Genomic DNA, 23,724 nt, shown 5'->3' with positions numbered 1-23,724 from the left:
TCACAACGAGTCTACAGCAGGCCTAGTTGTGTCAAACGAGAACCACTATGTATACCTACCTACCTACCTTATCTGTAGCAACGTTTTTTTATGAGAGGCTCTTAAATGGCAAAAAAGCGTTCACAGGCTTACCTATCCAGAGTCGATCACTTTTAAAGAAATAGTTTATATTAATGTATAGTACGTTTAATATCTACAGTGGGCTACATTGTCTCTCATGTCATTATCCTGCTACCATTCACCTCTTGAAGTTTTCCCTTAATGAATATAAAATCTCTACAATTGTGTTTATTTCAACAGTTAGTAGATTAACCTTCGGATTTTTGTACAGTGTATCAGTTCAAACGGCCCACAGTGCATAGTACAACGCGCATGAAGTGGCGATATTGTTGTTTGTGACGGCTAGGCTACTGACGTTATTGTTGTTAACAGTATGCATTGTGACTTGGCGGTGTGCGGATGTGTTCGTACAATGTTGCTTTAGTGCGTACGACGACTCCGCAAACATACCTGCATAATATAGACGTTCCATATTCTTGGCAACAAATAACAGCAGACAGGTGCTGCCGCTTGAAAAACAACGAATATTAAAACACTACGAAACTAATATAGGAGGACTATAAAATAACAATAAGTACGTGCATACATATGTACGTATATATCTATAAGATTTGTGAGAGCGCACACGGTCGGTGAGGTTGTTGCGAGGGCAGGTACACAAATGATGGTTGAGGGCGTGACAACAAGCAACAACAAAGCAGGCATAAATCACACACGCGCCTACAATTAAAGCAACAATAATCATAAAGATATTTGTTATGTAAAGTACAACAAAACAAGTGAAAATAACGAGCACTTGAATTAAATGCGTCGCGCTCATCTGCGTTGCAGTCTCTATCAACATTAAAATGGTGTGTAAATATGTTTTTGATAATTTCGCAAGACTAAAACTGAACTTTTTTGTTCTTGCTTTAGTTTCATTTGTGTTGTTTTTGCTTGAGCTTTGAGATTATTATGCTCACTGCGTACTGATGAAGAACACGTGAGTGTGGTTATTTTGAGAAAATACATACGTATGTTATTCGACTCATTCACAGCAATAACAACAACAGTATCTCAACATAATCGCCACCAATACAAAGCCAGAGAAAGCTCTTCTACCACTACATAAATAAAGTCACTCACACACTCGCAAGACAACACACACATTTACACACACGGCCATATACAATACATATTTACAACTATGGAGAGAGTAAGTCAAGTCTGAATACTAAATAACGATGTGTTGACGCTGACGCTGGCGTCGCTGTCGACAGCATCGTAATTGCCTTTGTTATGCGCAGGCAAATGCAAAGGCAGCGAAGAAACCATTTAAATTGCGGCGGTGCCTGCTGTACGACTGTCAAAACGTTTTTCAATTTGTGGCGAAAAAGACACACATTACTCAACAATACACACTTGAGGAAGGACCTCAGAGCAAACAAGGAGAAATAAGAATAAAAAGAATCAAGTGAAATTAAAAAGGCATAAACGATTTATGAAGTAAACAAATTTTAAGTGCTAATAAACAAGAAATTGCATACCAAATGAACAAGCAGACAATGTGTGCTGGCAAATACATACAAAGTGAACGCCTAGCATAAAATTATTCTCATAAGCAATAAACCGAATTTATCAGAAAAAGGCAAAAATCGAGAAATCGAGGCAGTTTGTATCAAAGTGCTGAGTAATAAAAATAAAAAAAAAATGTATCACAAGATGTGTTGAGTTATAAACAAATAATTTTCTTTCGCAATATTCTAAAAATTTTCGCTTATCAAGGCAAACCTGAGCATTTCCGCTTCCGCCTTACGATTTGCTGTATCTACGGGAACGCAAAACGCAATACAAATTTCTTTAAATTCCAATTCTAAAACTAATTAGTATTAAACGAGAAAAAAGACGCAACAGGAAAATGTCCGTGCCAATGTTATTAACGCTTACAAATCCCGCCGCCACCTTGGGCGATACGCTGCTACTGGATGAACACATCACAAGTGTATGTATTGCAAAATTAAATTATACATAAAATTAGTCTTTGAAAATTTACTGTGGCATAAATGCAAACCAATAACTTTATTGAATTAATTGGCTGCATTACCTCTCAACCTTTGTGATGCTATCTAATAAAAATGCTGTGTTAACTGTATTCATTATCCTCGTAGGTTATCCAAGTGCGAGTGTGACTGTTGTGCATACAAATACATCCATACTTGAATATAAAAAATCACGCTCAACTGCTTTCTGACGCATCAGCTGTGCTTTCCCAAAAGCAAACCTTTTCTCTATCATCACAAACAAATAAATCGATTGACTGCTATCGTAGTAAAATTCAGCGTATACATTCCCGGTAATCCACAAGTGTAATTATATCAGTGTTTGCCCGCAGCGCTTCTTTCTCTTTTCCGCTGCTACCAAGCATTAAGCGCCAGCACTCACTAATCACTCTGAGTGTTTGGCGCAAACAGACTTGCTATGCTGCAGGTATCTCAGGTGACGTCGTTGGCGTCATTATTTCCGTTGCTTTGTGTTTCTTTCTTGGTCTTGCGCTCTCTACCATAAATGCTTCTTTAACCCTCTCTTACGCGCCCATAGCAACATTTTCGCCGTGCTGGCAATGTTGTTGATTTTGCGCCGCCCTGTTTTTGTTTTTCACTTATTTTATGTATTTTTGTGGCAACTGTACACTGCGAGATATTTTTGTGTGCATTGCTGGTACAAAGTACAGCTCATGCAATAAATAAATATGTATATATTAAATACATTCGTCGAGTTCAGTTAGTGGTATTTGCTGGTTTGCTTGCTGATTTTCTGTTTTGCCCGCTGCTCGTTCTCTTTTTATGTATATCGACCGGCTGTGGGTTTCTCAATGAATTCAGTTGCTCAAATGGTTTTTGGAAAAGCAGTAATAAAAATAGTTGACAACTGTATTGGTATAATATGCGAAACTGTTTTACAATTAGGAGAAATTAGCGTTATAAAAAACAAACTTCCAAAGTATTTCGGTTTTTGAAAATATAAAAAAACAGATTGTTTCAGAGGAATATGATTTTATATGTTCGTATTCCTAACATCCTATAACCTAAAATATACAATATATTAAGCCAAACTCTTATTTGGAATTTTTTATTATTTTCGTTGTTATTGTACCTTTAAAAATATCCCCTATTTTTGTGATTTGTTGTCTGTTGAATTGGCAATGCTCGAGCGATTACCGATCTCAGCCATTCCGGTAACAATGAATGAACTGTCGAGGGAACGATTTGATATTTTTGAATTCATGAATTTATTTTCCAAGGGCCAACGGTTAATATGATCTATATCTGGTCGCCGTAGCCGAATGTGTTGGTGCGTGATTACCATTCGGAATTCACAGAGAGAACGTTGGTTCGAATCTCGGTGGAACACCAAAGTTAAGAAAAATATTTTTCTAATAGCGGTCGCCCCTCGGCAGGCAATGGCAAACCTCCGAGTGTATTTCTGCCATGAAAAAGCTCCTCATCAAAAATATCTGCCGTTCGGAGTCGACTTGAAACTCTAGGTCCCTCCATTTGTGGAACAACATCAAGACGCACCCCACAAAAAGGAGGAGGAGCTCGTCCAAACACCCAAAATGGGTGTACGCGCCAATTATATATATCTGGTCGTCATCTTTATCTGTGGTAGGCTATGCCTAAGAAATCACAAAAATTATGGAAAAATATATCGTGAATTCTGTCTACAGTTAAGACATCGAGCAGGATTTGTGGACGAATATAAATAAAAAACGCTATAATCTTGAGCAGCTGCCGTTTTCTGTGAAAGTTTTTTTTTCCCGCAACTGGCCACGTATTTTTGCTACGGCATATAAAAAAATATTTCCAGGGCTGCAAAAATGTTTTGAAATGCGTATTGCATCTAAAAGAGAAAACTGTGAATACAAAAAAGTAATAATAATTTTGATGTTTCAAAATTGTGTACTTTGTTGACAAAGTCCGAGTAGAAGTTTGACTGGTTGGTGACGAAGAAAAATAGATTTTCTAAGTGACACAGCTTTTGAGCCACTTCAAACTGGCAAAATATTGAAATAATTGCATAGGCTATAAGACTGCAATTTCATTCTTTTTTAATTTTGAGAAAAAGTTTTAAATTTTTCTTAAAATTTGTTGAATATTTTAAGATTTTGTACAAAGTTTGAAACTTTGAGCTATGTGGTTTTTGTTGCAGCATGAACTATACTTTTACAAAAAAATTGAATAAAAAAAATGATCAAAACTATGAACTATATTTTTATAAAAAAGTTAAATAAAATAATAATCGAAACGTTGCAATATGTCGCGCTGCTATTATTTTGAAGAAAGGTGTATATTTGGCATTAGGGTTTCAGGAGCGTTTTTCCTTGTGCCTAAATGCTCCATGAAAAGGAATTCAGTGGAAGGGAAATCTTTATTGGAAGAGAAAGATGGTTAATATTTTTTTTACGTTGTTTCACCATTTCTTGTTTTGGACTAGAATTTCCCAAACAAAACAAACTGTTGATAACGGAAATATGTGAAATGTATTTTTTTATATTTTTTATCTGTTATTTATTTTGCATCTATTGTTAAATGCATTTTGATTTGATTTCTATAAATACACACAAACTTGCTAAAACTTAAATATAATATTTTGATATTGATCAGGCATGAATCTGTGGATCATAATCTCACTTTCTTTTTCATTTGTTTAGAAATATTTTTGTATTTTGTTCCAAGGTTGTCAAAAACAAAAAAAAAAACAAAAATCTAGATAAGCTGCAAAAATTTATTTATTTATAATACATATCCATTAAAATAGTAAGGCAACTGGATTTTGGGGCTATCGACCTATGCAAAACTTACCATAAGCTTTTCTTTTATGCTGTGCTAAAAATTCATGGCGATATTTATTAACGGTATCTCATTAGATCGAAATATCCCTTTAATTTCACTTGCGAGCCGTTTTTTCCAATATTTTTATTATTTTGAATTTTGATTTTTTGGATTATGACACTCTTGTCGCAAATTCCCGATATCATATGATATATCTTACATGCATGTCTACGTATGTACTTTAATTTGTCAGCATTTGTTAGTTACTTCATCGTATTTGTACTCTTCGAATGCATAGTTTGGCTCTCTATTTTGCTTTCTTTTTTGGTTTCGACGATGATATCATTTCTATTTTAGCAAAATTGTTTCTGTTTCCAAGAAGTGTACATAAACTTACTATGCCTGCTCGCATGCGATCAGAGCTCTTTAAAAAGCGCATATGTATGCTAGTACATATATTACAAAGGGGAAATGTTACAAAATCACCTTAGGGGAATAGTGTCTGGATTACATACATACTTACATGTAATGCAAAGTACCAGTTAGCCAATTTTTTGCCCTGAATACTATTGGAAGTATAAATTGCGTTTTCTACTTTGTTTCATGCGATAATAAAATATTCCGTCATGTCGAACGAAAGGAACAAAAAACCATTCTTCTTCTTCTTAATTGGCGCTATAACCGCTTACGCGATTTTGGCCGAGTTTAACAAAGCGCGCCAGTCGTTTCTTTCTCGTGCTAACCGGCGCCAGTTGGACACACCAAGTGAAGCCAAGTCCTTCTCCACCTGATCTTTCCAACGCAGAGGAGGCCGCCCTCTTCCTCTGCTACCACCAGCTGGTACCGCATCGAATACTTTCAAAGCCGGAGCGTTTGTATCCATTCGGACGACATGACCCAGCCAACGTAGCCGCTGGATCTTTATTCGCTGCACTATGTCTATGTCGTCGTAAAGCTCATACAGCTCATCGTTCCATCGTCTGCGATATTCGCCGTTGCCAACGTGCAAAGGTCCAAAAATCTTACGCAGAATCTTTCTCTCGAACACTCCAAGCGTCGCTTCATCGGATGTTGTCATCGTCCAAGCTTCTGCGCCATACGTTAGGACGGGCATGATGAGAGTCTTGTAGAGTGTTAGTTTTGTTCGTCGAGAGAGGACTTTACTGCTCAGTTGCCTACTTAGTCCAAAGTAGCACTTGTTGGCAAGAGAGATTCTACGTTGGATTTCAAGGCTGACATTGTTATCGGTGTTAATGCTGGTTCCTAAATAGACGAAGTCTTTTACAACCTCAAAATTATAACTGTCAACAGTGACGTGGGTGCCGATACGCGAGTGCGCCGACTGTTTGTTTGAAGACAGGAGGTACTTCGTTTTGTCCTCGTTCACCACCAGACCCATTCGCTTTGCCTCTTTATCCAGTTTGGAGAAGGCAGAACTAACAGCGCGGTTGTTAAGGCCGATGATATCAATATCATCGGCATACGCCAACAATTGTACGCTCTTATAAAATATTGTGCCTGAGCGATTAAGTTCTGCGGCTCGTACGATGCTCTCCAACATCAGGTTAAAGAAGTCACACGACAGGGAGTCACCCTGTCTGAAACCTCGTTTGGTATCAAACGGCTCGGAGAGGTCCTTTCCAATTCTGACGGCGCTGTTGGTGTTGAGCAACGTCATCTTACATAGCCGTATTAGTTTTGCGGGGATACCAAATTCAGACATCGCGGCATACAAGTAACTCCTTTCCGTACTGTCGAATGCAGCTTTGAAGTCGACGAAAAGATGGTGTGTGTCGATTCTCCTTTCATGGGTCTTTTCCAAGATTTGGCGTATTGAGAATATTTGGTCGATGGTAGACTTTCCAGGTCTGAAGCCACACTGATAAGGTCCAATCAGTTGGTTGACGGTGGGCTTCAGCCTTTCACACAATACGCTCGCTAGAACCTTATAGGCGATATTTAGAAGACTAATCCCGCGGTAATTGGCACAAATTGCAGGATCGCCCTTCTTATGGATTGGGCAGAGCACACTTAAATTCCAATCGGCAGGCATGCTTTCATCCGACCATATTTTGCATAGGAGCTGATGCATGCACCTTCCCAGCTCCTCGCCGCCATGTTTGAATAGCTCAGCCGGCAGTCCGTCGGCGCCCGCAGCTTTGTTGTTCTTTAGCCGCGTTATCGCTATTCTCACCTCGTCATGATCGGGTAGCGGAACGATAATTCCGTCGTCAACGATTGGGGTATCGGGATCTTCACTTTCTCGGTGACATGCGCAGCTGTCACTGTTTAATAGGTTCGAGAAGTGTTCCCTCCATAATTTAAGATTGCTCTGTACGTCGGTCACCAGTTCGCCGTCTTTGTTCTTACAGGAAAACGCCCCGGTCTTAAAACCTTCTGTAAGCCGCCGAACTTTCTGGTAGAATTTTCGGGCGTTGTTCCTGTTGGCCAGCATCTCAAGCTCTTCGCACTCACGTATTTCGGCCTCTCGGTTCTTCTGTCGGATAATACGTCTCTCTTCCTTTTTCAGCTCTCTGTAGCGATCCCACATGGCTCGCGTTGCGCCCGATCGCAGCGTGGCTCTATAGGCGGCATCTTTTCTTTCGGCGGCAGCATGACATTCCTCGTCGTACCAATTGTTTTTTCGGGCTCGCCGGAATCCGATTTCTTCTTCGGCGGCGGTACGTAGGGAACGAGAAATGTTGCTCCATTGCTCGCGCATGCCGGTGTGTTGGGCAGTGCTCTCCGAGAGCAGGAGTGAGAGTCGAGTGGCGAATCTTCTGGCTGTCTGTTGTGATTGCAGCTTTTCGAGGTCGAACAAAAAACCATTAGCAGTGCATAAACAAAGAAATGCCTTTTTTATATGCTTTTTTAATAAATAACTAATTAGTTATAACCACAATAATGTGTCTTTCCAGAGAAATGCATATAAAATGGCATATTACGCAATTTACTCACATACATACAAATGTTTATAAATGAGTATGCATTTCCTTTACCTTTTATTATGGCGCAGACAAGTTGGCGCCTAGTAATTTAAGAACGTAATTTGTTCTGCTGATGATGACAAAATCTTATGGAGTTCATTTTCTGTATATTTTTATACGAGTATTATGATGCCAGCTTTTTCCATGGAAACTCCGATTTCTAGAATTATTTTCAACATTTCGTAATATAAGCCATACAATGAGGAAGGGTTGGACACCTTTGTGTATAAGTACATATGTATATACATATATGTACGCAAGTATGCAATTTTGCCATCTCTCCAGAGTTTCTAACTTCTAACTTAATAAAATTCAGAAAGCTTGCGCAATTAAATAACGCAGTTAAAGTTTATCGACTCTGTTGTGTATATTGCTGCACTTTGGCCTTCACGTACATACATACGTAATAAATACGAGTATGCGTATACATATTTGCTATAATATATGTATATAAGCGATATTGGCACAAATCCGTTTGCTTTGATTATTTGTGTGGATTAGTTTTCTTTTTTTGGTGGAATGTCTGTATTAAATTTTTACTGAATTTGAGAAATTTGAAACCTGGGGCTAAAATCGGAGCATCGAGCTCACACATACACACATACATACATACACATTTATACATACATATATACATTTATATACATATATGCACATATGTTCAAAGTGCGTTTCGCGACTTAGCGAGCAATTTCTTTATTCCGCTTTCAGTTTATTGAACTTTTGTTGAATTGAAGAAAATAGAATTCCGCTTACGAATTCCGGATCCCGATATTAAGTTTAAAATTTCGGGACCAAAATTATTACTAGTATTGATATACGCGGTAAAGTTCTTGCTTGTCTTATGTAATATTTTTTTTTATAAACTCTCCGTTGGGCTCCCAGGTCTTGACAGACCTTTTCCGACTTTGGACGTGAATTTAACATATTTCTATTGTATTATAGCTAACGACTTGAGCTTCCAGGTAACTTCATAAATTTAACCTTTTGATTTATGGACATAACCATTTAAAAAGGATCTTCGAAAAGGACAAAAAATTAAAAAAATAACACCTTCGGCTGGGCACCTCAGTGTGGCTGGAATCCTATGTATTTACATGTACAGGGTGGGCCAAATAAGACCTACTAATGTTAAGAACAAATAACTTTTTTTATTTTTTGACATATTTATTTTTCTATTTTTGTGGGTTATAATTGAATTATTGGAAATTTTTTATGGAACCCTACAGTACAACACAACGCGTTAAAATTACCGAGTTTTTCTATTCTTGTCAACGATCAATTGTTTTAACGCAGCGTAAATATCGGCGACATTTTTTGATGTCGGATGAATTTCCCTTGGCCATCTCGTTCACCAGATTTGACTGCGCCCGACTTTTTTTTATGGGAATATTTAAAAGACAAAGTGTATCTTAATAAACCAGAGACTATTAGACAGCTGAAGGAAAATGTTCGAGACCAAATACTGAGCCTTCAACCAAAAACATTATGTGGTGTAATGGAAAACGCATTAAAAGAGCCAATCTTTGTATCGAGAAAAATGGCGGACATTTGTCTCATGTAATATTTCATACATGGTTGGTTGGTTGGTTAGAGTGGTGATTCATCCAGAATCCAACTAGCGCTTCCGCACCATTTTGTTGCCACATCCTCGTTACCAAATTGTTTAACAGTTATTTGCAGCAGGACTATATCCAGTCTGTGCGGTTTAGGAACCTTATTAGGTTGTTGACGTCTGCGCCAGACAGTTGCTCGAGACTCTCGAACAGCGGTTTGCCCAGGGTTAACATTCTGTCCTTCCATAGGGCAGGGCATTCACAGAGGAAATGGAAGATTGTTTCTTTTTCCTCCGGTTGTTTACAACTATGACAGTATGTGTTGTGAGGGATGCCCATTTTGGCGGCTTGTTCTCCGATAGACCAGAAGCCAGTTATGACTGCCGTAAGTCTGCAGGTGTCCCGTCGTTTCATGTTTATTAATGTCAACGATTGCTTGAGGTTGTAGGTGGGCCATAACGTTCTGCTGATTTTGCATTTCGTTTGGTCTTTCCATCTACAATCTGCAATTCGAAGGTATTTTAGGGAAATTGCATTCTTGACCGCACCTAGTGGAGTGAATACTGGTACTGCAAGAGCGCTATTCATGGCAGATCCCCCTCTTGCCAGTTCATCAGCTTTTTCGTTACCTTCTATCTTCCGGTGTCCCGGGACCCAAATCAAGGTTACTCTATGGTTTTCACTCAAGTTGGTGAGGCTATTCCTACTTTGCTCCACCACTTTAGAGGTTGTTCTAGTCGCGTCCAGCGCCTGGATTGCTGCTTGGCTATCCGAAAGAATAGCGATATTGCCCTTAAAAGAAAAATCTGCAATTAGTAACCTACAGGCTTCCCCAATTGCTAGTACTTCCGCTTGGAAGACGCTGCTGGTATTAGGGAGACGCACAGATTTTTCAATTCCAAGTTTATGAGAATATATACCAGCTCCGACACCACAATCCATTTTACTGCCATCTGTATAGACTGTGGTATCGAAGTTGTTTAGAGAGAATCCCTTCTTCCATTCTTTTTTAGATGGAAAGAGTGTGGCAAAATTCCTATTGAACGTTACCATCGGGACGATGTAGTCAGTCCTCTCCGAGGTTAACTGAGTTTGTCGCAATAATAGACTAGCGTGACCATAAGTTTTTCCTTTCCAGCGACCCGCTTCATTTAACCTAAATGCACTTATGGTTGCCGTCTTCTTTATGTGTAGGTCTATTGGAATAACGTGTGTCAGTGCATTGAGAGCCTCTCTAGGACATGATCTGATTGCACCGACCGTTATTGCACATGCTGATCTTTGTATTCTGCCGAGTAGTTTGGTATTGTACTCTCTCCCTAGAGCCTTCCACCAAACTACCGAACCATACGATAGAATAGGTCGTATAACCGTCTTATACAGCCATAATGTATGCTTAGGTTGAAGACCCCATCTTCTTCCAAGCATACGTTTACAGGCATATAAAGCAATTTCTGCCTTCCTTACCCGTTCTTCAACATTTAATTTCCAGCTTAGTTTGGAGTCCAGAATTACCCCTAAGTACTTTGCGCTGGTTGATAAAGACAGAGTTTGTCCGTTGATATTTGGTAGGGTAAAAGTTGGTACCTTATATCTGGTGGTAAAAAGCATAAGTTCTGTTTTACGTGGGTTTAAACTTAGCCCACATCCTGTGGCCCAAGAGTTAAGCTCGCCTAAAGCCCTTTGGATGATCCCACTGATCGTATTTGGACACAGTCCTGACACCATTAACACCACATCATCAGCGTACGCCACCACTTTTACCCCACCTCCGTCAAGTTTTGTTAAGATTTTGCTGATCACACATAGCCAAAGAAGTGGAGATAATACTCCCCCTTGTGGAGTGCCCCCGTGGACCTTCTTGGTTATGTTGATATTACCCATATTAGCTTTGATGATCCTCGTTTCTAGCATGGAGATGACCCAGTTACTAATGCAACTGTCCACCTCCAGGTCTATCAACGCCCGTTGGATGGCATCTGTGCTAACATTGTTAAAGGCGCCTTCGATATCCAAGAATGCCGCCATGGTATAATGTTTGCTCTCTAGAGAGCCCTCTATTGTTCCGATAACCTCGTGAAGCGCCGTCTCCGTAGATTTGCCTTTAAGGTATGCGTGTTGTGCAGTTGATATACCAGAGCTCTCCAAAGAGCTTCTGAGGTGCGTATCCAAAAGTCTTTCAAAAGTTTTTAACAGGAAAGACGAAAGACTGATTGGCCTGAAGTCTTTCGCTGATTCATGTCCTCTTCTACCTACTTTTGGTATGAAGACGACCTTGACTAGTTTCCAGCTGTCTGGAATATGGCCTAAGTTTAAACACGCTTTAAAAATTTCTTCTAGCCATGGTAGGATACAGTCCAAGGTTTCCTGTAACATCTTTGGAATGATCCCATCTGGCCCCGGAGATTTAAAGGGTGAGAAAGATTTGATTGCCCATGCAACTTTTTCTTTGGTAATGATTTCATTTGCAAGATGCTGTGGATTATATTGGCTCCGCCTAATGTTTTCCCTCTCCCTTTCGTAAGGGCTGCATCCCGGAAAATGCGTGTTTAGCAGAAGCTCTAGCGATTCTTCTGCTGTAGCAGTCCAAGTTCCATCAGGTTTCTTGACCCAAGAAGCCATAGAGTGGTCTTTGGAAAGAACCCGGCTAAGCCTAGCAGAATCCCTAGTGGATTCGATTGACGAACAAAATTCCCTCCAGCTCTCTTTTTTGGCGGCCCTGATTGCCTTCTTGTACTGTCTCCGACTTTCTCTATACAATTCCCAATTTCCCGTCGAGTAGCTGAGGTTAAACGTTGATCTAGATTTTTCCCTTAGTTTTAAGAGCTCACTGCTCCACCAAGGAGGGTGAGTTTTTTTGCTAAATTTTATGGGGCAGGACGTTTTGTAGGCCCTACTAAATGCCTTTTCCAGTGTTATGACCCTACTCTCAAGGTTTTCCGTGAGAGTGATTTGAGGGATAGGAGTCCCTCCTATCCTCTTGTTTACTGCATTTTTGAACCTCTTCCAGTTGGTTCTTAAAGGATTTCGATACGGTAGGGGTGGATCTACCTTAAGATCCAAATCGTAGAGAATCCAACTATGATCAGAAAAGGACCTTTTATTGGATACCCTCCAATTATCTACCCTTACTAAGCTATTTTCAGACAGTAGAGTAACATCAATCACTTCCTCCCATCCTCTGAAGTACTCCGTACTAGGAAAGGTGAAAGTGGGAGTGTTACCCCTGTTACATACCGATAAGTTAGTATTAATAATAAAATTATATAAAGACTCACCTCGGTCGTTTGTCTCGGAACTTCCCCACAACGCATGCCTCGCGTTGGCATCGCATCCGAGCAGCAGGTTCTTGTTTCTGGCTTCACACACCAGCCGACGAGCCTCCTCGGGTGGTGCTGGCCGATCATGTGCCATGTAGATGGAAGCCAGTATGATGCCGACACCGTCAGCGGCTTCTACCTCCACAGCCGTCACATCCTGTGAACAATATGATGGGATTAAAAATATGTTCAAATGTTTCTTAGCTACAATACAAGATCTGGGGTTACCTTCAGTCCGTTTGTAGAAAAGGTTGTGGTTGTTCCCAGTGAACCCCTTCACCTCGGTGCTCCGCACCCAGGGCTCCTGGATTAAAGCGATGTCGACATCCTCCTCCGACAGGAGAACGGTTAGGTTGTCCGTTGCAGTCCGCGAGTGCTGCAGGTTTATTTGGACAACCTTGAGACCCATGCTGCTGGTCGCTTTACAATTTGACGGCGTCGCTAAGCTGCACTCCCGGGTGCTGCTCATTAGCGCCATCGTTTTTGGTAGACGCGGCGTCGTCAAGTTGCATGCCTGTGAGCAACTCGTTGGCGCCGTCAACCTCGTCCTGTTCATCCTCCGGATTAGCAGATCGGAATATCTTCAGTTGCGTTTTCCTGACGCCGAACCGAAGTTTATTGTCCACTTTCCCGAGTGGCTCGATACTCTCCTCCGATATTTGGAGAAGGAAGGACACACTGTTCTTTTGCGGAGCCTCCGCTTTGATGATGCTCCACTCATCCATCGGAACAGTGCGGTTGTGTGCCTGCAAGTATGGAATAAGTTGCTTAGCTTCGAATTCCATGTTCGGGATCCAGATGCGAGCCCTCGGCCGTCGAGGGATTTCGCTGGCCGGGATTAGTTTGAGCCTCAAACCTTCCCAGTCGTTCTGGATCTTGCCCACAACTGTTTGCAGGAAGTTAAGGGAGAGTTGATCATCGCACTTGATCACCCTGTATCCGCGGACCACCTCCATTGAATCAAATCCTGGCACATGACCCTCCGGGTTTGCCATGACGTGATCGACGACAATGCGGGACAGCCGTGCCTCGATTTCGGACCACTTATCCGATGCAGGTTTACCGCGGTTTGTTATTTCATCAACCAACGCTATTTGCAGGTGATCCCGTGCCACCTCATTAAATGAGCGTTTGGTTGGTTTTGGTATTGAAGCGGTGTGAACCGACACTTTGTGCTTCTTCGTTGGTTTGTCGCTTTCGTCCTGCGAACGATTGCGTTTTACGGCTTCTGCCTTCTGGGTGGCCTGGAACGCCAGGTACTCATCGACCACCTTTTGGCACCTTGCCTTATCGGCCGCGTCCTTGGGATGAGTTTTACCTTCAGCCTCATTTTTATTTATTCTTCCGAGAATAGTCAGAGACCTCTGGTAAAGCTTATACCTGGACGGGCCTTTTTTAACGTTTTGGCGCTTTTGCCCCTTGGCATCAGCGGATGTGCATGGTTGATTAGATGTTGATGGCGTGCTGTGGCCCACAGCTTTGCCATCAACCGTCTCTTGGCTGGAGGCCAAGAGTTCGTCCTCTGAGGAAGTTCCCAACTTCCTCAGTTCGTTGGTGTCGGTCCGAGTTGTCCATTTGTCCGTCTGTTGTGTCAATGGGTGCGTCCGTTTATCCGTTCGTTTTGGGTCTGTGTCCGTCCGTTTGTCCGTCTTCTTTATAACCTTATCCGAAATTTTTTGTTTTTGTTGTTCGTTCATTCTGTTTCGTACGGTCACCTGCCCTTCCAGAAGGCTGCACATGTCGCCATGTGCGGTGACCAATGAGGATTTAGGGGAAATAAACAGTCCGCCATGGCAGCGCCCCATACCATGGTAAGGCCACCGTTACAACCTGAGGCGGCCTGGTGTCAGGAGGGCTCCGTTAAAAGACAGCCTAGTTTTATCCCCCGGCTGCCAAACCCACCCAGTAGGCACGGGTCGCGTTACACCTTGGGTTGAGGGAGTTTTTTAACGAAGTTTACGTCTTCGACCTGTGTGGTTCGCGGGAGACCTACTCTCCTACCTTCCATATCTGGGAGGCGTTCCCCTATCCACCACCTGGGGACGCGCCCTATAGGGATAACAGGTTCCCCCAAGGTCATTTATTTATCGAGCTCACCCATGAGTCCATATAGTTCGCAGCCAAACATCAAGTTAACTTGTCACCTTTTCACAAGCCAAGTGAGATTTGTGGGATGAAACAGCATTCCTCATAGCATTCATTAGGTTTAGGTGGTGGGATCTTAGGACTTGGGGGCTTCATTACAAGGCATTGCTGCTTTTACTCAGCTTAGACCATTTTGTGAGTTGTTCTTTTTTCTGAAAAACTAGAAAATTAACATACAAAATTTCAAAGCGAAAGCACTTTCTCTTTCTTACTGTAATTGTTTACAGTTAATGGTGCATAAAATGATGCCTTGAGTGGGACTCCTTATAACGATGACTCATCTCGTTATGATGTGCTGACTCTCAAACGCATTTCCATGTACTGTTTATACTCCGTTTATTCTCCTTTTATACTCTATACACATTGTTCAACATCTATACATACATACGCGTATATAGGAGTCTAACATTTTGCGAAAATGCTGCAAGAATTTTATAACTGAGCCATATACAAACTTAGGAAATTAGAATGAATTTCAAATGATGACATCAATCGCCACAGCTCACGTGAATTTTACTCCTACTCATAAATGGCATTGAACACAGGTTTTGCCTAGCACATCGGCCGCCTTTTCTGTATCATACCCACCCTGCTGCAAGTTTTGGAGCCAATACGTAAAAGCCTGTTAACTGCTCCTACTGTTATGTGTGGAACATAACGTCACATATCGATTTCATGGCGGCTTTGCGATAAATGGTAATTAATCATAGATATTGCCAGGTCTTGAAGATTAGTCACTTCAGCAAAAGGAACGCCTTGATTTCTTGATGGTTTTAAATACAACACTACACTTAAAGTGGCATGAGTAGCGTGTAAAAGATGTTTACAGTTTTGTCGTCATGCTTCACGCTCACTGTTAACTCTTGGGAATCAACAAAACTCAGCTGCCTAGAGTCAGCGCAGGCGCTTCAGCACTTTTGCATAACAAAACGGATATCAAAAAATTAAATACGAGTACTTTACCATTTATAGCGCACGGCTACGCTATTGGGTGGCAGCTTTAGCGCTCGCCAAGCTTTAGCGCGTTTCGAGTGATTTTAATTAAATAAAAATAATAGAAAAGCAATTAAATATATTAATAAGTGGGTAATAATCGCTTGAGCGTGCCGTAACACAAAACAAAAAAAACAACGATGCTGACTGAAAAGTGTGAAAAATGAATGGTGAAAATGATTATCAAAAGCTGCTGAATGTAAATATTTATTCTAACGAGACTCTGTGAAATACGCTATTGCTACGAAATTGCACTAATTTATTGAAAATGAGACTTGATGAGATTTTCAGTCATTTTGGTGTGTGATAAAGAGTGCAACGTGACGTTTATTGATTTTTGTACGAAAATTGGCAAAATTTGTGCAAAATATTTGGGCTAAAGAAAAGGCTCATGAGTGAAAGAGATATTAATGCATGAAATGAGGATTGAACGAATGCAAGACATTTGTTTTTTTTTTTTTTTTGAATGCGGAATTTCAGTACGTTTTGTTATATAAGTGAAATACCACTATTCACTTTCCATCTCCCACTTTCTACTTCCCACTTTCAAATGCAAAATCAAAAACCCCCATTCAGTTAAATCGAGCAATCAACGTGTGCAATCCTCTTGTGAAAAACGCCGCACGTGCTGCTCTCAGTGGGTGCTAAATTTAGCTTTTTGCGTAAGCAATACTCGCATTCATTTGCTGTACTATAGCAAAGTTTCGGTTTGTTGTTTCCTTCAACTGAATTTAAAACCTTTGTTTTTCACTTATGGCTGAAAGTAATTATTGGCACCTAACATCAGCAACGTGACTTCTAAAGTGTGCCAACTGAGTTTACTGTGCACAGGTGGCCTAAAAATAGCTGATAAAATTCAAGCATGCTTTATTAAGAATGCTTGAAAGTAAATAGAAGGGATATTCCTTCAATATGCGCAAAGTAGGTGAAATGCGTCTTGAGGATGACGAAAAAAGGAAGCCATAAAGACGTTGATTGCCCCAAGGTGAAGGTCACAATACAAATTTTAAAATAAAATTAAAATTTTAGTTCTTGAGAGTCCCTTTTATTTTCTCTTTCTTGTGTGAAAAAAAAAATTGCTTTTCTTTTTATACTTTTAGATCTCCTCAATAATAGTTTACAGAGATGATTATACGTGTTTATTTCAGAAAGTAAATTCAAAAACATAAACAGAATATTTTGCTTAAATCTCCATTTTGTTTTACTTTCCTTGGAAAAACGAATTATTAAAAAAAGAACAGATATGGTTCACGTGAAATGGAAAATATAAGAATATTTTCTTTTCGATATACATACATACAGTTTACAAAAATCACTTATATCTAAATATTTCAAAATTAATGCAGTTAAAATGAACAAAAAACTATAAAAGTAATAGGACTATCAATAAGTTCGTGCGGTTTTTTTTCGAAATTTGAAACTTTATTGACGTAAAATGGTTACAAATTTAATATTCAAAATATTGTCCATCGCTTACTACTACTTTTTCCCATCTTTCTGGCAATTCACGGATTCCCTTTGTGAAAAATTCGGTCGGTTTTGCCGCAATCCACGAATCGATCCATTTTTTGACTTCATCGTAATTACGGAAGTGCTGGTCAGCCAGGCCATGTTGCATCGATCGGAAGAGATAGTAATCGGATGGCGCAAGGTCTGGACTATACGGCGGGTGGGGTAGGACATCCCATTTGAGCGTTTCTAAGTATGTTTTGACCACTTGTGCAACATGTGGCCGAGCATTGTCATGTTGCAAAATAACTTTGTCGTGTCTATCGGCGTATTGCGGCCGTTTTTCTCGCAGTGCTCGGCTCAAACGCATCAATTGTCGTCGGTAGACATCCCCCGTAATCGTTTCATTCGGTTTCCGTAGCTCATAATACACAACACCCAGCTGATCCCACCAGATACACAGCATAACCTTCAGGCCATGAATATTCTGCGCCGACGTCGATGTTGAAGCATGGCCAGGGTATCCATACGTTGCCCGACGTTTTGGATTGTCGTAATGGACCCACTTTTCATCGCCAGTCACAATTCGATGCAAAAAACCCTTTCTTTTGTGCCGTTGAAGCAGTTGTTCGCATGCCATAAAACGGCGTTCAACGTCTCTTGGCTTCAATTCATACGGCACCCAATGGCCTACCTTTCGGATCATTCCCATGGCTTTTAAACGTTTGGAAATGGTTGATTGATCAACTCCCAAAGTTTTTGCAACCTCTTCTTGCGTTTGAGCCGGATCTTGATCGAGCAATTCCTCCAATTCGGTATCCATGAACTTTGGCGGCGCACCCTCGCGTTCTTCGTCTTCCAAGCCAAAATCACCACTTTTACAGCGTGCAAACCACTTCTGGCACGTTCGCTCAGATAGAGCATGCTCACCATAAACTTCCACCAAGATACGATGACTTTCGGCTGCTTTTTTCTTCATATTAAAATAATGAAGAAGAATTCCCCGCAAAAACACATTATTTGGCACGAAATTCGACATTTTCAAGTGTGGTAAAAATATTGTTGTTTACGCTTCAAATAAAAAACTTATACTGACGTTTGTGCCTTACGACAGTAGCTCTCCAATGAATGTTTGGAAATGTGGATCGATGGAATAATAATCAAGTTACGCCATCTGTTGTAAAACCGCACGAACTTATTCATAGTCCTATTAATAAAAAGTATGCAGCCTGCTGTCGCATTCAGCCAACAGAAACAAAGTTGAAAATTACAGAGATTTGTAATTTATGTGCTCAACATTACTTAGCGTTACTGCTTAGAAATACTTTTAAACCTAAATATTTCTTAGTTACAAGCAGATTACAAAAAAATATTTGAATAAAGTAAACACTAATTTAATTACTTACATATTTAATGATTTTCAGTTGTTCTACCATTCAAATGCAAATTTATTGTTGCATGCGATGCGATTGCCTTTCGAATTGTGTTTCAAATCTATTGCTAAAGTTATGAGTATCATGAAATATAACAGCAACAATTTATTTATTTATTTAGTTTTTACGGTCTTAAAACCAAAATGTCTCTCACATTAGTGTAATGAGGTTCGCTCTCGCTTTTTGCTTACCAGCTGTTTCGCTCAGATGCTGATTTAGTCTTGTGCAAATGTAACAGAGTTACATGTGAGTGGCTTAAAACGTCAAATGAATGAACTGCTGTAGGGGTCTGCTTTTTAACTAAGCAATCGTGATAATGTTTTCATTGCTTTGTCATCCAAACTTCAAAAGGGAGTAGTGTGTGACGTGTTTTATCGAGAGATACGAACAATCATTGTCTGTTCGTGTATTTCTGCTTCGTTGTTGTGCAAGCTCTGCGTTTACATTGCTGTAAATGATGTTAAACGATGTTCACTGCAATGTGTTTATATCGCCTAACCCCTTTAACATAATTGCAACAAACATCGGGTAATGGGTTAACGGGTACCCGCTGTCAAAATTAGAACACATTTAATAGCATGAACTTGCATTGAATTGCGGCGAGTACGGATTTATTGCCGTCGGCTATTTTTGCGCCGGCATAAAATTCTTAGTAATTTCTATTTCCTCCGCCGGCTTGAAGACTCAGGGCTGCTTTTCTGGTTATCTGATGACATTTTATTTGATATACAATAATTTGCTTTTTCTTCTTCTTTATCGCGAGGACGAAGAAGAAGAAGAAGCAACAGCAGGCAAATAACAAGCAATTCATGTTCGATTTGCACAAGAAATTCTGCAAATTATCCATAATTTAGAAAGAAGTTGTTTATATCTAACAATGAGCTTCAACGAGATGCTTCATAAATATAGCAAACGAAAAGATTCACTAAAAAATTAATTTTATTGTAACGCCAAAAGGTCAGCTGAAAACCGACCCGTCGTAATTGTCTTTAACCGATCGAGTTTTCCGACGGAAGTGAATCAGCATATCACCACCCGTCAATTCGTTACCCACTGCCCCGCTGCAGCTCTGTTCCTGGCCTACGTAAAACAAATGCACTAGTGCAGCATCCTACTAGATATACTTTTTGAATTTCGAAAACGAGAACTTTCAATTGGCACAAAAAAAATTTTTATATTAATAAAAATAAAAAATACTGCAATAATAATTGTAATAAAATGTTTAAAAAATTCACTTAATGTGCAATAGGTTATTTTAAAATCTATATCTATTTTTGAAATACTTTCTGTCACTTATTACTTTTAAAGCATTAAACAAGGCCTTTATATGTATGTGCATATGTAGGTATATACATATCGGCACATAATTGGCAAAAAAAGTGTTCGCTGGTAAACAAACATTAACTCCTTCTATAATTAACAGTTTTCTAACTTTATTTACGTTACTTTTAAGCCATGTCTGCTGTCTTCTTCAATGCTCCGAAGCCAACATGCAACCCATCATTTACCACATTGATTGCTGGCAGCAGTGCGGAATCGCTGATAGTAGTCGAAAATAAGCCACTAATTGTTTTTGTTGATTTGTCAAAAATAAGTCTTTTCATTGTTTATCACTGTCTGCCATTCGAAAGTTTTCCCCACCAATATAGTTTTCTTCTACTCATTGTAGCATTAAATCCACTGTCTAGTAGGAAAGCTGAAAGCCGTACAAAAAACAATAACACAAAAAAATACGAAATGCTATCTAGAAGTAAAATTCGCGCTTCCCACAAAAAATTGAATAATTGCCAAAAAAGCACGCCCGAAAAATATAAAAAAATCACCTCATTTGCTGATGTAATTGCGGATTTAGGTAGCGCTAAGCGAAAAAATGCTACCAAACAATTAACACAAAAACACACCCATACACAGCACAAAGTAAATACACACATTTATACTTACAAGAATTTGCACTGTCAATAGCGGGTACGTAAATTTGTACCTAAAAACGATTTTCTTCACATTAGCCGCATAAAAGGAATCACAGTGCTATGTTTGTTTCCTTATTTACCGACAAGGTTTTACTGAATCATTTGACCGTCAGAGTTTCGCAATTGCCTGCGCAGCAAATTTATTAGTTGAGTGGCGAAAATATCGTAGTAAGCACGCGAGTGTCAAGCGTATAGAAAATTTTCAACAAATATACTCGTACATACAAACATTTCAAACAGTGTAAGCAACGCGTATAGAACCTATTTTCTTTGCTACGTCACCCAAAATACGTCGAATCGGCAGTTAAATGCGAAAAAACTTACAGCAATGCTATCTGGAAACACTCAGAAAATGTGCCACACCGCCGCTATTAACAACACCAACAGTTACATTACAACCGCAAAGTCAGCAGCAAACTCACAAGCAAGAGCAAGAAAACTACAAATTGCTTGCTATTAGCTTATCACCCAAACGTTGCATGCTGCCGCGCAGTATTGGTCTCTGTATCGACTGCTTTCACATGGCAACCATCACAAGGTTCCCCGCCTACAGTTCAAGGCCACATAGCACAAGCACGGCAACTACAAAAACAACAACAACAATTGCAACAGTGGAAAATGTCGTAGTCGCAACATCGCCAGTGTCAGCTGCGACACCAGCAGTCGGCACAGCTGACGATATTCCCGACGTAGATGTAGCGAAGACTTTAGTTACAGTCGCAGATGTAGAGGGGGAAACGACAGCAACAATAAACACAACAACAGTTAAGCAAAGATGTGAGAGTGAGGTAAAATTATTGAAAGCTGTTAAAATAGAAAATAGCAGGCGTGCCAAATTTTGTAATTTTTTTATTTGCGCAAGCATTTTTCCATATTGCTTTTACATATATGTATGTACATACATACTTAAATGTTACGTATGCGAGGCGTGGGTTCACGTACAGGGAGGAAATGTGTGAGTGTTGCTATTGACGACATTATCAGCTGATAGGCACTTCGATGTTTAGATCTAAACAAAAGTAAACAGGCATTGGGTGTGAGGTGAGGTACTGTTGTTGGAGGTAATTGACCACATACTTAGATTACTCATACGCCACGCGCAACAGTGTGGTAGCGAAAAGTTTTCCGATATGTACTTGTTGCTAGTTGCTAAGCGTGTTCTCTACTGCTGATAAGCATGAAAAGCTTTGAAAAGCTCATGCACTTTTATTGCCATAATAGAAAAGCTTTAAGGCGTTCAAATTCAAATATGCGCGAAGCTTTAACGCCGCTGCTTTGTGTAGTCTAAAAGAGTCTGAGGGCACACTAACTGGCGCAAATTGATAAGCATACTTTTTCAGTTGCCTCGCTTATAAATGTGAATATTTATGTACGAATTGCTAATGTCAGGCGGATCTCATAAGCACTCACTTTGCTTGTTCACTGCCAGCCAATTATTATTTTGTGTTGTTCCGCCTACGAGTGATAAGTTTTTATTTGTCATACCTATTTTTCTTTTTGACAATAAAATCTGCTTTATTTGCTGCTTCACGCTATTTTTATAACCTTTGGTTGCTGATCACACGTGATCTTGCGTTGATCGCCAATCGTACAGTTCGTTGGCAGCGAAAAAACCTGAAATAAGAAAGGAATATAATAAGAAACGTGTATTCAAAAACATGTTCAGCCCGACGAATTGTGGTCGCCAATAATATTCTGACTTTTAATTAGCCATTACAGCAATTTTGTTTGCTGAACACCCGAAAATATTAAAACTGAGCGAAACAAGTACCTAATAAATATTATATGCATATATTTGTATATGTATATATGTGTATGTGTATGTATTCGGAAAAAAAAACAAAGTATAAAACAAAATATTTATATCGGATTAACCTTCTAGTATCTCTCGAAGATCACAAGAGTCTGAGGTCTTTGTTCAACAAAAAAAGTAATTAGCACTTAGTATGATTGTATTTTGTTGAATAACAACTTCATTCGATCAAAATACTAGGCACTTTGGCTTAATCTTAGGCAATTACACATCCGCAAGCAAAATGGCATTCTGAGACTAGGTGGCTATAAAACCTTTAGATGACCTGTGCATCATTTCTGAAAAATATGAAAATGGGTTTATTTTGATCGCTTTAAGTGGCATGAGGATAAGAAGTGGATGCTTAGTGGAAATTTCTGAGATTGGAGGTAGCATGCGTTTAGTCTAACTGCAGCCGAGATACCTTTCAGTCATCACTGAGCATAATAGTCTCACAGTGATTTGAATGATCGAAGTAGAGAGAAAGCACTGCAGTTGGCTGAAGATCTGGGAAAGCCTACTTTTACCTACAGGTTGGCCAGATGTTTCATTCCCGGGTACTCACGTGCTTATTGGTACCCAGGGTAAAATAACTCAAGTTGTGTTTACAAACCTAGTAAAAGTCGCAGCTTATACTGCGACAATAGTTTTTGAGCTGTTAGAAACTGGTGATAGAAAGATGGCATGACAAATATCTAATTTTATAATTGTATACTCTCGCCCAAAATCTGAAGTATTGATCAAAGTAATGGATTTTTCAATTTCATATATTTTTATAAAATTTTTTAATTTTATATATTTTTGCAATTTTATCTTTTTTTTACAATTTTTCAATTTTAAATTTTTTTTTATAGTTTTCAAATCTTACATTTTTTTATATAAATTTTCAACTTAATATTTTATATAAGTTTTCAATTTACAATAGTATTTTTTGTACATAATATTTCAATTTTACATTTTTTACATGTTTTTTTACAATTTTATATATTTTTTTATAATATATTATAATTTTTCAATTTTTTTTTTATATATTGTAATTTTTTAATTTAATATTTTTTTATATAATTATTGAATTTTATATAATATTCAACAAGTGTATCAGAAATTATTTTCAGAAATATGGGTTTAAAGCAAAAGCTTTTTAAAGCAAAAGAAACAATTTTTTTTTTTTTATTGTGATTATTGCTGTAGGAAATAGAGCACCTCAA

At 39.3% G+C, this 23,724-nt stretch overlaps 1 protein-coding gene across 5 annotated transcripts in view; it reads left to right on the top strand.

The window, feature by feature from the left end:
* LOC128860890 (glycerophosphocholine phosphodiesterase GPCPD1) overlaps nucleotides 1-23,724 on the top strand; it is a 57,273-nt gene that overhangs the window by 20,758 nt on the left and 12,791 nt on the right. Inside the window, exon 1 of one of the 5 annotated variants that reach the window (XM_054098682.1) lies at nucleotides 461-911. The exons of 1 other annotated variant lie outside the window; for it this stretch is intronic. In XM_054098682.1, the coding sequence (XP_053954657.1) occupies nucleotides 909-911 (3 nt within the window). In that variant the 5' untranslated portion in view covers nucleotides 461-908. Of the gene's footprint in view, nucleotides 1-460; nucleotides 912-1,013; nucleotides 2,042-16,020; nucleotides 16,072-20,949; nucleotides 21,513-23,724 lie in introns of those variants that run through there. 3 more of the 5 variants (XM_054098679.1, XM_054098680.1, XM_054098678.1) reach the window with 3 other exon arrangements.

This window comes from Anastrepha ludens, chromosome 4 (assembly GCF_028408465.1).
Source record: "Anastrepha ludens isolate Willacy chromosome 4, idAnaLude1.1, whole genome shotgun sequence".
In the NCBI taxonomy this organism is placed as follows: Eukaryota; Metazoa; Arthropoda; class Insecta; order Diptera; family Tephritidae; genus Anastrepha; species Anastrepha ludens.
This window is presented reverse-complemented; position numbering and strand designations above follow the sequence as displayed.